This window comes from Tachyglossus aculeatus, chromosome 9 (genome assembly GCF_015852505.1).
Source record: "Tachyglossus aculeatus isolate mTacAcu1 chromosome 9, mTacAcu1.pri, whole genome shotgun sequence".
Lineage (NCBI taxonomy): Eukaryota > Metazoa > Chordata > Mammalia > Monotremata > Tachyglossidae > Tachyglossus > Tachyglossus aculeatus.
Window position 1 is genome coordinate 53,382,975 of NC_052074.1, and position 16,369 is coordinate 53,399,343.

At 43.6% G+C, this 16,369-nt stretch overlaps 1 protein-coding gene across 1 annotated transcript in view; it reads right to left on the reverse strand.

Moving 5' to 3' along the window:
• Positions 1-16,369, reverse strand: part of ABCB11 (ATP binding cassette subfamily B member 11) — a 69,018-nt gene that overhangs the window by 50,865 nt on the left and 1,784 nt on the right. Inside the window, exons 2-5 of the mRNA XM_038751569.1 lie at positions 14,821-14,921; positions 9,334-9,355; positions 8,089-8,140; positions 7,010-7,248 (exon numbers count right to left, since the gene is read on the reverse strand). Coding sequence (XP_038607497.1) covers positions 7,010-7,248; positions 8,089-8,140; positions 9,334-9,355; positions 14,821-14,896 — 389 coding nt within the window. The 5' untranslated portion in view covers positions 14,897-14,921. The remainder of the gene's footprint in view (positions 1-7,009; positions 7,249-8,088; positions 8,141-9,333; positions 9,356-14,820; positions 14,922-16,369) is intronic.

Consider the following 16,369-nt stretch of genomic DNA (forward strand, 5'->3'; position numbering starts at 1 on the left):
CTCTGAGGTAACGCCTATCATCACAACAGGACAAGCCACTTGTCAGGGCACAGCCCTGCTGCTTCCAGGGTGGTTACGTGCCTAGGGAAAAGAGGACTCAGGCCTCATAGTGACATTAACTCCCTTCCCAAAACAAGCCAAGTAAGAGGACCAGGAAATAAAAACATACATTTTTTTTTTGTCTTGACATACTTTGCCAAGGACACAGGCAGAACCCATTCTTAGGAGGCATTCCGTTTTGGGGTCAAAGAAAAGAACAGGAAGGCTAGAGCCCTTGGACTTGTGCTGAAGAGCAAATTAAGAGAGAAAGTGGACAGAGGAGAACAATTTAAATATATGTCTCAACAAGGATGGGTTGGTTGCCAGAAACTCCTAGTCCTGCATTGGGAAATTCAGACCATCAACATCACCTTAAGGGTGGCAGAAGGACTTGAGGGGTAGATAGGGTGGGAAGGGAACCTCAGTGTGGAAGCTGGAAGGAGACCAGCACAGCTGGGCTCCCAATACTGTGTGTTTCTCTTCTGCTCTCCTGCCATTCTTCTCCCAAATTCCCCTGGGTCGACTCTCTCTCCCACCACTTCTCCCCTCACACCACCCCCACCCTGTCTTTGACTGGTCCCTAAAACTAATGAGAAATTATGGAAACCCACGTTATCTTTCTCCTACCATTCCTCTTGTTCCTCGTTTGCCATTGAGGATCACCCCCTTCTTCTTGAAACATTATCTAATCTTGGCTTCACCGACACTGTCCTCTCTTGGTTCGCCAGTCTCTGGCTGCTCCCGACTTTCCGGCTGCTCCCTCTCAGTCTCTTTTTCAGGCTCCTCCTTTGACTTCCACCCTCTATGGGACTCCCTCAAGGACCCCCTTCTATTCTCAATCGACACCCATTTCCTTGGAGAACTCATTCCCTCCCACGGCTTCAACTACCATCTCTGTACAGATGACTTTCAAATCTCTCTCTCCAGCCGTGACCTTTTCTCTGCAATCTCACATTTCCTCCTGCCTTCAGGACATCTCTACTGGGATGTTCCACTGGACAAATGTACTGTGTCCAAAACAGAACTCCTCATCTTCCTGCCGGCTTGATGTTATCTTCAACTCAGTTCTCATTCAATCCACTTACTCAATGACACCAAATCCTGTTGTCACAACGTTACTAAAAGCCATTCTCTCCTTTCCATACAAATTGCTACTACACTGTTCTAAGCACTTATTCTATCCTACCTTGATTACTACATCAGCCTCTTCGCTGACCTCCCTGCCTCCTGCCTCTCAGCACGCCAGACCATACTTCACTCTGTTGCCAAGATCATTTTTCTAAAAAAAAACTATTCTAAATAACCCCACTCCTCAAGAACCTCCAGTGATTGCCCATGCACCTCCATGTCAAACAAAAACTCCTTACCATCAGCTTTAAAGCACTCATTCAGCTCACCCCCTCCTACCTTACCTCGCTGATTTCCTACCACAATCCACCTGGCATGCTGCGCACCTCCAACAGCAACCTATCACTCTACCTTGATCTTATCTCTCTTGCTGCCGGCCCCTAGCCCACATCCTGTTTCTGGACTAGAACTCCCTCCCCAACAATATATGGCAGACTACCATTCTCTCCACCTTCAAAGCCTTATTAAAATCACATCTCCTCCAAGAGGTCTTCACTAATTAAACTCTCATTTCCCCAACTCCCTCTCCCTTCCGTGTTCCCTTTGTACTTTAGTCTATAACCTTTAAGCACTTGATATTCATCCTAATCTCAGCCCCACAGAAGCTCTGTACATAATTGTTACTTAACATCTGTCTCTCTCTCTAGACTGTAAGCTCCTTTTGGGCAAGGAACATGTCTACCCACTCTGTTGCACTACACTCTCCCAACCATACAGAGCTCTGTACACAATAAGTGCTTGTTAAAGTTTATTGGTTGTTAATGATTGACTGATTGAATAATAAGCATCTAAACGGATGTTTGTGTTGAGAAACTAGATTAAACTCCAAGAGGGGACATCTGCCCAGGTTTTCATTCTCAAAACTCCATTTGCTCCTTGTTTAAGAAGTGAAAAACAAGGCTAGGGTGTCCAGGCATCCTGATTGGGCCAGGACAGCCCTGGTTTTAGATGGTGTATTACCATATCCTTGGAAAAGTTTATAGGTCACACAAAATGTCAAAGCTTTCACACCAAGAACCCACTCTCTACAATCATCTTGGTTGTTAGGCGGCATGACTGAGGTACCTGAAGGAATATTTTTGCATAACATCTGTTAACTTACTCCTCCATGAAATTGTAAGATCTTTGTGGGCAGGTTAAGTGCTTACAATGTGCTAAATACTAAATTAAGTGTTCAGGAAGACACAAGTTAATCAGGTCAGACATAGTTTCTGTTTCACATAAGACTCACAGGCTAGATGGCAGGGAGAGTAGGTATTGAATCCCCATTTTACAGATGATGAAATTGAGGCAAGTTATGTGACTTGCCCAAGTTTACCTAGCAGGTCAATGGCAGAGGTAGGATTGAAACCTAGGTCTTCTGATTCCCAGGTCTGTGCTCTTTCCACTAGGAAACACTGCTTCTTTTGAAATTTCCCTCAGAGTCTAGTACATTGCCCTGCACAAAGTAGGTGCACAATGAATTGCTAATGATAGTAATGGTGATAATAAACCCAGGGACAAGGGGTGCTGATGACTTCAGCATACCAGTTTTTTTTTCTTCTGGGAAATCTAGTCACTGCAATCAAGAAGCATTGCTGGAGTTCTGAGTCAGAAGGAACTAAGCCCTCAGTCACGTCTCAGGAAATGTTTCCATACGTACTGGAAAACTGTTGGCCAGATCATTCCAGATTCTTAAACTGCTCTCGAGGTGGTTTGCTGGTGAAGTATGATTTGGACCCTTTCAGGGATGTACACCCTGTTCTCTGAAAATGTCAGGGCTGTGTTCCTACAAACCCTCACGTTAAGAAAAACTCACATAATAATGATGGTATTTGTTAAGTGCTTGCTATGTGCAAAGCACTGTTCTAAGCACTGGGGAGGATGCAAGGTGATCAGGTTGTCCCACGTGGGGCTCACAGTCTTAATCCCCATTTTACAGATGAGGGAACTGAGGCCCAGAGAAGTTAAGTGACTTGCCCAAGGTTACACAGCTGACAAGTGGCGGAGCCGGGATTTGAACATGACCTCTGACTCCAAAGCCCGTGCTCTTTCCAGTGAGCCATGCTGCTTCTCAGTATTGCCCATTCTGAGGCCACTTACATGCAGAAAGGTAATCAATTAATCACATTTATTGAGTGCCTGAGTGGAATTCTATACTAAGCTCTTGAGATGGTATTACAGACTAAAGACAACATAATCCCTGCCCTCAAGAGATTACCCTGTAATGGGGAAGGCAGAAGCTAAAAAAATACACCAAAGATAGGAAGAAGGAAAAGGGAGTAGGTGTTTAAGTATAAGGGTACAGAAAGTACGACCATAGGTGCTATGGGCGGTCGTGAGTCCTGAAGTGTGCAAGTGGAATAGAAGAACTGAAGGGACAGTTGGGGGGTGTCAAAGATGCAGTTTGTTTAATAATTGGGCCGTACAAAGCAAATGTAGGAAGAATGCTCTCTAATTCCATTATCGCCTTCTTGCCAAAGCATGTGGTAGGAAGAATCGAGTGTATTAAGTCTTGATGACCAGTGTGGCTTAGTAGGAAAAACATAGTCATGGGAGTCTTTTTGTTTTGTTTTGGGGGTTTTTGTGGTATTTGTTAAGCACTTCCTATGTTCCAGGAGCTGTTCTAAGCGAGGGTGTAGATACAGCCCATGCCCCACATGGAGCTCACAGTCTTAATCCCCATTTTACAGATGAAGTAACTCAGGCCCAGAGAAGAGAAGTGATTTTCCTAAGGTCACACTGCAGACAAGTGGCAGAACCGGGAATAGAATCTACTTCCATATGGCTTTCAGGTCCCTGCTTCATCCACCAGGCCGCACTGCTAATAAGCGCTTACTATGTTCCAAACACTGTACTAGGTGCTGGGGTAAATACAAGGTAACCAGATTGGACACAGCCCTGTCCCACATGGGGCTCACATTCTAAGGAGATGGGAGAACATGTGTTTTAGAACCTATTCATCTGGGCTGTAATCCCAGCTCAATCACCTGCCAGCTACCTAACCATGGACAAGTCATTTAAGTTCTCTGGGCCTTGGGTTCCTTATCTTTAAACGGGGATTCAAAACTTGACCTCTCCCTGCCTTATTTAGACTGTGGGACATGGACTGTCCAACTTCATTTTCTTGTATCTACTGAAGCTGCTGTGGCTCAGTGGAAAGGGCCTGGGCTTTGGAGTCAGAGGGCATGGGTTCAAATCCCAGCTCTGCCAACTGTCAGCTGTGTGACTTTGGGCAAGTCACTTAACTTCTCTGTGCCTCAGTTAACTCATCTGTAAAATGGGGATTAAAATTGTGAGCCCCTCGTGGGACAACCTGATCACCTTGTAACCTCCCCAGCGCTTAGAACAGTGCTTTGCACATAGTAAGCGCTTAACAAATACCAACATTATTATTATTATTATTACAGTGCTTGGCATACAGTATGTGCTTAAAAGCAGCGTAACCTAGTGGAAACCGGTGATGGGAATTCTAAAGAAAATTAGCATCCTGTGCCATTTCAGAGCCTGAGCAGCCCACAGGTAAGTGGATTCTACCTGCACCCATTTTGCCACTTGAACATGTAAATCAAATCATACTCATAATCCAGTAATGGAGACCATTCATAATTTGCAGTCTATTCCTTATCAAGATGTTCATGGCATTTTAGAGACCTGAGAGAAGTAAAGGACTTTGAAAATTATCTAATGTTCACCTAGGGAGAAGAGAATTTGCCTGTTGGAGCCCTGCAGAGGGGAGAAACCAGAGACCTCACCCAAGCCCGAGTGGTGTGGGACCCACCCAGAGCCTGCCATCGGCCAGGCCCAACCTCCGCTTCAGGAGGGACTTGCAGCTTTTCCTCGAGTTTGCTAGGACAATGGCCAACACAGCTTTGGGGTGGCAGCTCCAGCCCCACACTTTCTGGAGCCCCTAAAGTTGAGTGAAAACAAGCCTAGTGTGGAAAACATAGACAACCACTAGCCAGACTTAGGTCTGGACCCACTTTTCACGCCCACAGCATGGCCTCACAACTCATCCAGAACCCTATTAGTGCCTGACCCAATAGCAAGTTTGGCACAAACTGTGGTGAAACAAGATTATGACGGAAGTATTTATTTTTATTACTACTATTTCTAATAGTATTACTATTAGTAGTACTACTATTTCTATTTCAGAGGTCATGGGTTCTATTCCCATCTCTGCCATTTGTCAGCTGTGTGACTCTGGGCAAGACACTTAACTTCTCTGTGCCTCAGTTACCTCATGTGTGTAATGGGGATTAAGATCACGAGCCCCACATGGGACAACCTGATTATCCAGTATCTATCCCAGTGCTTAGAACAGTGCTTGGCACATAATAAGCACTTAACAAATACCATCATTATTATTATTATTATCATCATCAACTTGAATTTCTGTGATGCTTTTTTCCCCCAAAGCACTTTCATATCAGTTATTTTATTTTACCCTCATAACACCCCTGTGAGGTAGGGAGAAGCAGGATGAGGAAACTGAGGCACAGAGCTATTAAGTACCTTGTTCAAGGCACTATTCGAATGCAAAATCATTGCGGGCAGGGACTGGGTCTGTTATATTGTAATAGTGTACTCTCCCAAGCGTTTAGTACAGTGCTCTGCACTCAGTAAGCACTCACTAAATACAATTGACTAACTGATTCAAGGTCATCCAGCAGACCCAGTGGTTCAGCCATGACTAGAACCCAGATCTGAGTCTCATGCTCAGGCCCAGGCTTCACTGCCTTCCTGAGGAGCCCAGAGGGTAGGTGCACCAGACGTCGTAGATTCCAAAGACATCTGTCACTCTCTTTGGAGCACAGACTCTTTCTAGGCAGAGAATTCCTGCGTGACAGAACCAGGTGGAAGGTGAAAATTCTTCTGCTGAGGAAGTAAGTAGCATCTTGCCAGTTTCTGTGTGTCACTGGGTCAGGCTTTCTCAATCTGCTTTTTTTTTTCTCCTTCTGGAACAAAGAAGGATCCACCCCACCTAATATCCTAGTTCATGAGGAATTTCACCCCCAGATTCAGAGGAAAGAGGTGCCCCACCCTTGGTTCTCCTTGTATGTGCATGTGGCGATGAGCCTGTCTCGCCCAGGGAGCAGCAGCCCTTTGAGAGCTGCACAGCAAAGCTTGCTGCTCCATACTGAGTCAGCATCATGCACTATATGGACTCATTGATTAAAATGAGTCAGTCTCAGTGACGGCCTCAAAGCAAAACCTATTGATAGACAAATTCCAGGAGGAAGACTGACCCTCAAACTGCCCCAACCCTAGAAACACGGCAGCCGGCTTCAGTAGCCTTTTTCTCTCTCACTTCTAGCTAATCACTGAACCCGAGCCAGGGCCCTGTTTCCAAAGCTTCTCCCATCGACTGAGATTGTCAAACTGGTTTATTTGATGAGCTTACAATACAATGAAGGCCCAAATAGCCCTTTCTTGGAAGCCTGTGGGAGGACGTACATAATGGGGAATGTCACCTGTGGTTGCTGAGGTCACACACATGACATAGTCAATCAGGTGGAAGGTGACCACCCCCAGCAAAGCCTTACGTCACTTGTGCACTTCCTGCTCAGGCAGGAAATTCAACCAAGTTGTAATCAGCTGATGGCTACCTAGTTGGCCTAGTTGATGAGGAGTGAGGGGACGGCAGTTCGGATGAGAAACCCAGGATAGCCTGGCGTGGGGGACCCAATCCAACAGGCAGTTTCCCAGAGGAGTCAGAAGACAGGCTAATGTTTGTGTTGTGGAAGGCTCTCTAGTCTCCAATGCCGTCCCCACACCACTAAAGCACCTCTTGCAAACTCTTAAGTTAGACTGGAAAATGGACTGCAGAAGAGGAAAGAACAAACAGTAACAGACAACTCACCCACATCTGGTCCCACTTGTCTCATTATGGTCAAGAGAGCCGTTCTGCCACATTATGGTGTTATTCACGCACACCCTCCCAGGGAGGCTAAGCTCTTTTAATTCAATGTCGTATGTAATAAAAGTGTCAGTCATCATGCCGAAGATAAGCAACATGCCCGGCTGGGCTGCTCCATGCAGGATTGCACAGAAACTCCCCCCGATCATCAGCCAAATCTCAGTTGACGAGGAAAAGCGAAACTTGAAAATACAAACCAGAAATGGTTAAACCCTATGGTGGTATGCATTGTGGAGTCTACTACTAGAATCTGGTTTCAGAAATGCCATTTTTCACATTTTAATCCCAACATCTTTCACAGAAGTATCTTTAGTCAGATGTATAAGGCAATCCCAAATTGAATCAAAACTGAAACCTCTGGTTTCCTCAAGAGTGCAGGCATCTGGCATTATCTCGTGCTTTCTACGTTATTGCTTGTCTCTGTCCAATTTACCTGAACTTCCGATCACTCTGAAGCTGTACTTGTTTCATGGCTGTTGGCCCAGAGATAGAAAAATCCAATAATCTGGTAATCACTGACAATTAAAACCAAGACTTTGGAGGGATTCACTAAAATTCAGCCTGTTTCCTATGTTGGCTAGGAAAAAAAATGTAGTTTTGGAAAAATAATCTAGACCATGGTGGGGAGCTCCTTGTGTGAGGACGAGCCACCTGAAGATGGTTTCAGAAAATTTGAAAACAGGAGCGGGTGAACATAGAGCACCTTCCACTAGAGCACTACTATTCCTCTTGCCAAAAGGATAAATAAGTGATTCTTAGGTATTTGACTTTAGTATGAATTTTAGTATGAACTTGTTTGAACTCCTGGGTAAGATTTGGGTGCTTGGACAATAATGTATTCACCCTTGTTCCTGAGACTGCTATCATTTTTTTAATCAGACTGAAAAACAGCCTTCACTGGAATCACCTGATACCTATCAATAAGTCTCAAAGTTTTGATGCTTCCTAAAGATTGCTGAGTCACAGTTATCCAATCAAAGCCATAAATATTCCTTTCCATGACCATGTGCAACTTTTATTACCAGTTGAAAGAAGCTGATTCGAATGCTGTCATTGTTCTTCCCATCTGGTGACCTTTGGGAGAACAAAATGCAGAATGAAAACATCCTTTCCAATCAAACGGCAAATCTTCGCACCTGATGGTTCAAGACACCGCATGCGGACATGTCCTTTTTCCTTTTATTCTATGAAGGAACAGCCCTAAGCAATGAATTTTTGAATTTAGGATTTTACTGTGAAAATTCCAGTTTTGTTTTTCATGTTAATAGCTTTGCTTAATAATAATAATAATAATAATAATAATAATAATAATGGTATTTATTAAGCGCTTTCTATGTGCAAAGCACTGTTCTAAGGGCTGGGGAGGTTACAAGGTGATCAGGTTGTCCCATGGGGGGCTCACAGTCTTAATCCCCATTTTACAGATGAGGTAATGAGGCCCAGAGAAGTTAAGTGACTTGCCTAAAGTCACACAGCTGACAATTGGCGGAGTCAGAATTTGAACCCATGACCTCTGACTCCAAAGCCCATGCTCTTTCCACTGAGCCATGCTGCTTAGTTTTGTGTACTTTAACATAGTTTTGCATTTCAGATTTGGGTTTAATTTGTGTGTGGTGGGGTTGGGGGGGAGTCTTAGTGAGGTCTCGGGGAGCCAGGGATTTGTGCTGAGATGACAGAACAGTGTTCTGATGCTCACCAAGACCTAGGATAGGGAAGGGGGTCATTATGAGGAAGGAGAGAATGAAGAGTACCAGCATGAGAAAATTTTCAAGTTCTGACAAACTAATGAAACTTCTTCCAGACTGCAACTTTCTAGGCTCATGTATATTTTCCAGATGCAATCCTAGCTGCTTTGACAGAGGGTTAGGAAAGACATGCCTGACTGGTACCAATTCGAGTGTGGGGTGGAGAGAGTCAGATATTGCTAAATCACTTTTTTTTTTTCACAATTAAATTTCAGAGCTTTTGTTTCATTCTTCTGCTTCTTGAACCACTACATGCAATGAAGCCAATGACAGGTACAGGATATTCTTGCCTTAATTCTGGTACTATTTTTTGAGTCCCTATGTAATACCTCATTTTAAAGGAATAAGAAAAAAGGAGCTTTCCCATATTGGACGGGAGTGACGGGGAATGGGTTTATATAGCAAAAGAAGATAACATGAAACATAAAACATGTGTGGTCATATAAACTATAGTGTGTATCCTAGAAATTATACTAACTGCAATACTGATTCATTAATTGTACTGAACACAAATTCACTTACCTTTGTTTCTTAACATTGTTATCTGTTGGGACAAAAATAATACATATAAATTATCAAAAACAATTAATAAACTCCATTTTGTGCATAGTGCTGGGATAAATCCTATAAATAAAACAGGTTAACCAAAGCGGACTCTGTTTTGAGACAACAATGTGGCATAAATATCTATGCTAAACAAGTATTTACATTTTCATCATGAAAAGTGTTATTAGAATAACAGCGTAAACAGTGATGAGATTTATTGTTAAGCTTTTACTATGTGTCAAACACTGTGCTAAACACTACGGTAGATACAAGATGATCAGGTCAGACACACAAGGCTATTCACCCTAGGCTTACAGTCTAAATAGGAGGGAAAGCAGGAGTTTTGTCCCCGTTCCACAGATGAGGGAATTAGGGCTTAGAGAAATTAAGTCATCTGGCCAAGGTCACACGGTGAAGACTGAAAATGGTTTCATGACCATTACCGTTTGAGGGAATTGCTTCTGATTAACTGGGGATGGCTTTGGGGAGGTGGGGAACAGGGCTGGCATCAGTCATTTGACCACTCTGATAAGGGGTAACCTGATTCCCGCTCCACCAGTCTGTTTTGTATGATGACATTACGTTTCCCTGCTAGCAACGGTCATTCAGTTGATAGTATTTCTTGAGCGTTTACTGTGTGCAGATCACCATATTAAGCAGAGTCGATGTTGGGTGTTTGGTATCTTTGTCCTTGAACTAGGTTATTTCACATTAGTACACTGTTCCTTTTCCATATTAATTCTTTCGTGTGTCTTTTATGGCTATTACATTAAAGAGAAAAATTTTCAGTTTAAGAAAATGCATGTGTAGGGAGGCTGGGGAGAGCACTTCCTGTCCTTGGTCTGTTTTTCTCTCTATCTCTGTCTTTTTCTCTCTCCCTCACCACACACCTGTTGCATGAACAAGACAGGCAGAAGGTGGTTTCTCCAGGGATAGCCCACCAGGGTTGGCTCTTAGGTCAAGTTCTGAGAGTGAGCAAAGGAGCAAGGAATTTCATCATTGAATATTCAGTACCCGCCTCTTTATTTTGCTTAAATTGTTCTGAGAAGAATCCAGGTGTATGTGAAAGAGCACAGCCCTGGGAGTAAGACGACTTGTGTCTCCCAGTTTCACGACTGGCCTACTGTGTGCCCTTGAGCAAGTCACTTTTTAAAAAAATGGTATTTATAATAATAATAATAATAATGGCATTTATTAAGCACCTACTATGTGCAAAGCACTGTTCTAAGCGCTGGGGAGGTTACAAAGTGATCAGGTTGTCCCACGGGGGGCTCACACTCTTAATCACCATTTTACACATGAGGTAACTGAGGCACGGAGAAGTGAAGTGACTTGCCCAAGGTCACAGCTGACAGTTGGAGGAGCTGGGATTTGAATTCATGACCTCTGACTCCAAAGCCCGTGCTGTTTCCAGTGAGCCACGCTGCTTCTCATTATTTGTTAAGTGCTTACTGCATGACAAGCACTGTTCTAAACACTGGGGTAGATACAAGTTAACCACTTCAGACACGATCCCTGTCCCACATAGGGCTCACAGTCTAAGTCACTGAACTTCTCGGTATCTCAGTTTCCACATATGTAAAATGGAGATTCAATACCTGTTCTCCCTCCTCAGACTATGAGACCTATGAGGGTCAGGGACCATGCTTGAACTGATTATCTTGTGTCTACCCCAATGCTTAGCACACTGCCTGGCCCATAGTAATTGCTTAACAAATACTTTTATTTCCATTATTATCATTATTATTTCCTCAATACTTCTCACTAATCTGCTGCTTTGCCATCTTCTCCTCCCGTCCTTGGAGTCTGCCTCATTGGGGCCTGTCCCTGAAAGGGTTATGGTTGCTATGATTTTTTTTTTCCTCTGTAACTGACTCATGACCAGACTGTTCCAGCAGCTAAGTACAGCTCATAGTGCAGTGACCTGATGGCACGTAGTTCCTGGTGTTGCACCTGATGGGTATATCTAATCTTCAAGATTCCTGGGTGGTAATGTCGTCTTCTGTTTTCAAGATTCTAGATTATTCCTGAGACTACTTCTCTGTAGAAACAGAAGAGTGGCTAAATGGAGATTTCTTTTTTCAGGCTGATTTTTCACCAGCGACCTCTGAAAATGTAGCTTCAGAGTTTCCCTGCCTAATTCTTTCTCTCTCATGCACACTTCATATCCAAACTGCTTCTTCCTCATAATGTGTTATATTATATATACTTGTGGTATCCTAATAAGAAAGCATTCTGTGCTTTAGGTTTGTTTTCTCTGAATGCCGCAGCGAACTACTGTGCCCAACATTTCTCTAGATGACAGAACATCTTACAAATAACCTGTATTATGATCTGTATCCAGGCATATAGTTTCAGACTATACAGAAACGTGCCTGAGAGTAGGAAGGGAATAAGAGGCCAGTAGCAGAGGACATGCCCTTGTATATGTCTTCAAAACATACATTTCCCCCCTCCTTTCATCAGCTCTTACTCATACACCCCAACACTGCACACCTCCTATTATCCATCCATCCAAACGTGCCTTCCTGTACCTCTTGAAGAAAAACTCAGATTTACAAGCAATTCATAAAAGCTGCCTCTTACAAGTCAAAACGTAAGTGGGAATCAATTTCCCCACAGGAACAGCATTATGAATGTGGGGAAACAATGGTACTCTGTTTTTACCGAAATTACCCAGAATTGTGAATTCAATCAACTGCAGATTTGTAATATAGCTACATTACTGTATTTCTAGTCAGAGGGGTTCTGCAAAAGGGTAGTTGATGCTGACTTCTCTGAAAGTAAAAGGGCAACTTCTCTTTACCCCCAAGTCTCTCCTGTTCTGTTGGAGTCCTCCAGTCCCCCAGAGCAAGTTCCATTAAGGAGGCTAGTGCTGTAAAGTCAAAACTGATGTGCTGTAAAGCTGAAACAGGCGGCAAATTTAGATATACAGGGCAATAAACCAGAGACTTCCTGTACTCAAACCTCCCTCTGCTTTCCCTGAGTCTTTATCCAAGTTGTTCCTTATACATGGAACAATCCCCTGCGATACAGTGTGGACGCCTCTCCAACCCATCATAACCCAGCAGGAGGTTGCCTGGGTAGCTACTGTGGTCTTTCTAACCTCGTTAACCACCTATTCCTCTGGGGCTGTCCTCTCTAAGGTCAGAAAATTTTCACACAGATGGCACAGCCTCAAGCAGGCACCCCCAACCACTACCAAGTCTTCCGATGCCCTGTGCGCTGACCTTTCAACTGGACCAAAGGAGGGCTTGAAAACATTTATAGAAATTGGCTTTCATTTTTCCTCTCTACTGATTTATGCAGAAAAAAGATCACTTTGCCTGTTAAGGCCACCACAGTGATCTGGATCAATATGGTCATCAGTCAAGAGTCCCAGTGGTCAGTTTCCAGTCAAAAGACATGCAGCAAAGTGGGAAAGGTGAGTGTCTCTCTGTGGGGGGTGCGGCTTGCATTTGGAGAAGGAGAAGCTGGCCGGGAGATTCTGCTAGCCTAAAACAGAGGCAGCAGGTTGGTTAGAGAGGCCCTGGCCAACAAGACCGGACATCCTGCTTTTGGAGGCCAATCATGTATTCCCACCCATCGGAAATCAGAGATTCAAGATGCGGGTGGGTAAGGCAGCTGTATTTATGGAGCACTGACTGTGTGCAGAGCACTGTAGGAAGCTCTTGGGAGTGGACAATGAAACATTAGACACGTTCCTTGCCCACAACAAGCTGGCCGGGAGGAGCTAAGCAGCAGTAGGGGAAAATGTGAAGTTACAAAAATTGGCAGCTACAGGCTCCCCAAAGTTTCCACCATCTTGAATACCCTCCTCTGCTGGTCTCAGGAATGGCCTGCCAACCAGCCCTCCATCAGGCAATGACGGTGGGAACCGAGAATTAGCACGGACTGCTCTTGGCTCCTGTTTCTCACCTTCCCTTCTGCTTTTGCTTAACTCCCTGACAAGGACAAACGTCTGCTTCTCTGAGTGTCTGTGTCTATCTGTGTGGTCTAGGCAAAGTGGAAAGGAAAATTATTTACTACAGAATGGAAGGGAAGCAAAAATTATTTATGAAGACGAGAAAGTGAACCATACCTCTATTTAACCCATTTGAAGAAGGGGTAATTCTATGAGTACATGCATATTTATGTTGTTTTATATGAGTCTGTCCCTCCTCCCTGTTAAAGGCTAAATTACTCCAGGACAAGTTTGTTGGTTTTTGTTTTTAACATGTCCCCAAGCAGAGGGTCATGCACTCTGTAGTTGCTCAATAAGTACTTAATTATCTGATTTGTTTACCACTGGTTACCTTGCTACCTGGTTACCTTGTAACCTCCCCAGCGCTTAGAACAGTGCTTTGCACATAGTAAGCGCTTAATAAATGCCATCATATGATGATGATGACTCGTTCTTGATGCCTCTGAAACACCAGTACCTTTCTCACTCCAAATATTCCAGTTCACTTTTCCTCCAACATCAACACTATCTGAAAACTCAAATTCTGTTCATTTTTACCAGTTTCACCACCCAGTGTCTGCCTCGTCTACCAACACTTTCCCTGTGCTGAAAAAAGTAATATAAACAATAGGAATGATAACTCAGCCACGATAGAGGTCAATAAAAGCTTAATACAAAGGAAAAACATATAATCCCCAGAAAATAATTGACATTGCTTATGTCCCAAAAAAATCACCATGGAAGATGAGTCTAAACCTCTAGCATTAATTAATCAATAATATTATTAAGAGTTTACTGTGTGCAGAGAATGATTCTAAGTACTTGGGAGAGAAAAAGCGAATTAGTAGATGTGATTTTGCCCTCAAGGAGTTAATCTAGCAGTATTAAATTGTAAATGATTTCTCTAATAAAGAAATTAAAATATCATTTACTTCTCAACAACAATCATTTAGCTATGTTAGTGTGGGAAAGGGGATCAGCACTGATATTTCTGTTTAGGGATAATTTTAGTCAAGAAGTTGACATACTGCCAGTGGGCCTGTACTCGACAGCAGGTACATTGCAAGAATTAGCAGACTCAGCTAATTTTGTTGCATTTGGTTGTGCAGCAGTATAAACACAAATAATAATTTAACAATCCTCCAACAAAAGACAATGTATAATTATTTTATGTGTTATATCATAGGTTGTATAGCTATCCATCAGACTACTGCCTACATGCAGGCTAGTTGAATTTAAGCACCCTCACTGGGAGATTCGGTAGCACTGTGTCTTGGTATTGCTACTAGACAATAAGGGGCTCTGTTAATGCAAACAGACATACATCTAAACCTCCAGTAGGTCTGTCAGTCTACATTTACTAGTGCCTGACGAGAACACACTGCACTCCGAAGGAATTTTGTGCAGTATTCATCTTTCACAGTAATTGTAGCAGTTGCTGCCTCATTAACTTTGCCACATTTTGGTTCTATCTCCCCTTACACCACAGATATAAAGCAAAAACAAAAGATGCTGCTTACATGGTCCATCAGACTCAAAGCTCCTGTTCTCCTCTCCAAATTTCTTAACACTGCGTAGAACAACTGATTCGGGCATGGGCAGGCACTTTCTCTCAGAGACCCTGTAAAATACAAGTAATCACTGCAGTTCTTATTTTTTTCCAAACAAAATCAGGAGAAACCTGTGAAGCTGTAGTTTGATTAATTAAAATGAAGGACCAATTCATCCTACCGACTTACTCACTTTACCTCGATCTTGTCTGTCTCGCTGCCGACCCCTTACCCGAGTCCCTCCCTCTTCTCCTAAAGGCAATCACTCTCCCCACCTTCAAAGCTTTACTAAAATCCCATCTCCTCCAAGAGTCCTTCCCCAACTAAGCCCTCATTTCCCGTACTCCCTCCTTCCTTCTGTGTCACTCTTGCACTTGGGTTTGTACCCTTTAGGCACTTGATATCCACCCAACCCTTAGTCCCACAGAGCTTATGCACATATCTGTAGTTTATTTTAATGCCTTTCTCCCCCTCTAGACAGTAAACTCCTTATGATGCCAGGAACAAGTCTACCAACTCTGTTACACTGCACTTTCCCAAGCTCTTTGTACAGTACTCTATACGCAGAAAGAGCTCAATAAATACCACTGATTGATTGATACAGAGCAACATCAATATGTTAAACAATTAGGTAATTACAAAGTTAAGGAAATATTTATAAGGAAATATGGTGGATTTACGGGAAAGGGAAGGTTCAGGTAACAAATAGTTCAAAATTAGTGACCGCATCAATAGGAAACACGGAAAGAAAGAATTGGGGTGTGTGTGTGACAATTTGCTTGATGCCTGAAATTGGGGAACAAGCTCTCCCCTTTAGCTCTTCCCTTTAGCCACTCTACTGATTGCCTTCAATCTCAGCATGGAAGCACCAGGATTGTTGACTGCAACAATCCCATGGGAGAGTCAGTTTGGGCAGAACACCAGGAAGACTCACTCTGGGGAGTCCAACTGAGGCATGGACGGGGACATGGGGTGGCACATCTGGGATGTGGCTGAAAAGGCAGGTCTCGTATTCATTCATTCATTCAGTTGTATTTATTGAGCTCTTACTGTATGCAGAGCACTGTACTAAGCGCTTGGGAAGTACAAGTTGGCAACATATAGAGACGGTCCCTACCCAACAGTGGGCTCACAGTCTAGAAGGGGGAGACAGACAACAAAACAAAACATGTGGACAGGTGTCAAGTCATCAGAATAAATAGAAATAAAGCTAGATGCACATCATTAAGAAAATAAATGGAATAGTAAATATGTACAAGTGAGATAGAGTAATAAATCTGTATAAACATATATACAGGTGCTGTGGGGAGGGGAAGGAGGTAGGGCAGGGGGATGGGGAGAGGAGAGGAAAAAGGGGGCTCAGTGTGGGAAGGCCTCCTGGAGGAGGTGAGCTCTCAGTAGGGCTTTGAAGGGAGGAAGAGAGATGTGCGGAGGGAGGGCATCCCAGGCCAGGGGAGGATGTGGGCCGGGGGTCGACGGAGGGACAGGCAAGAACGAGATACAGTGAGGCAGTGTGTGT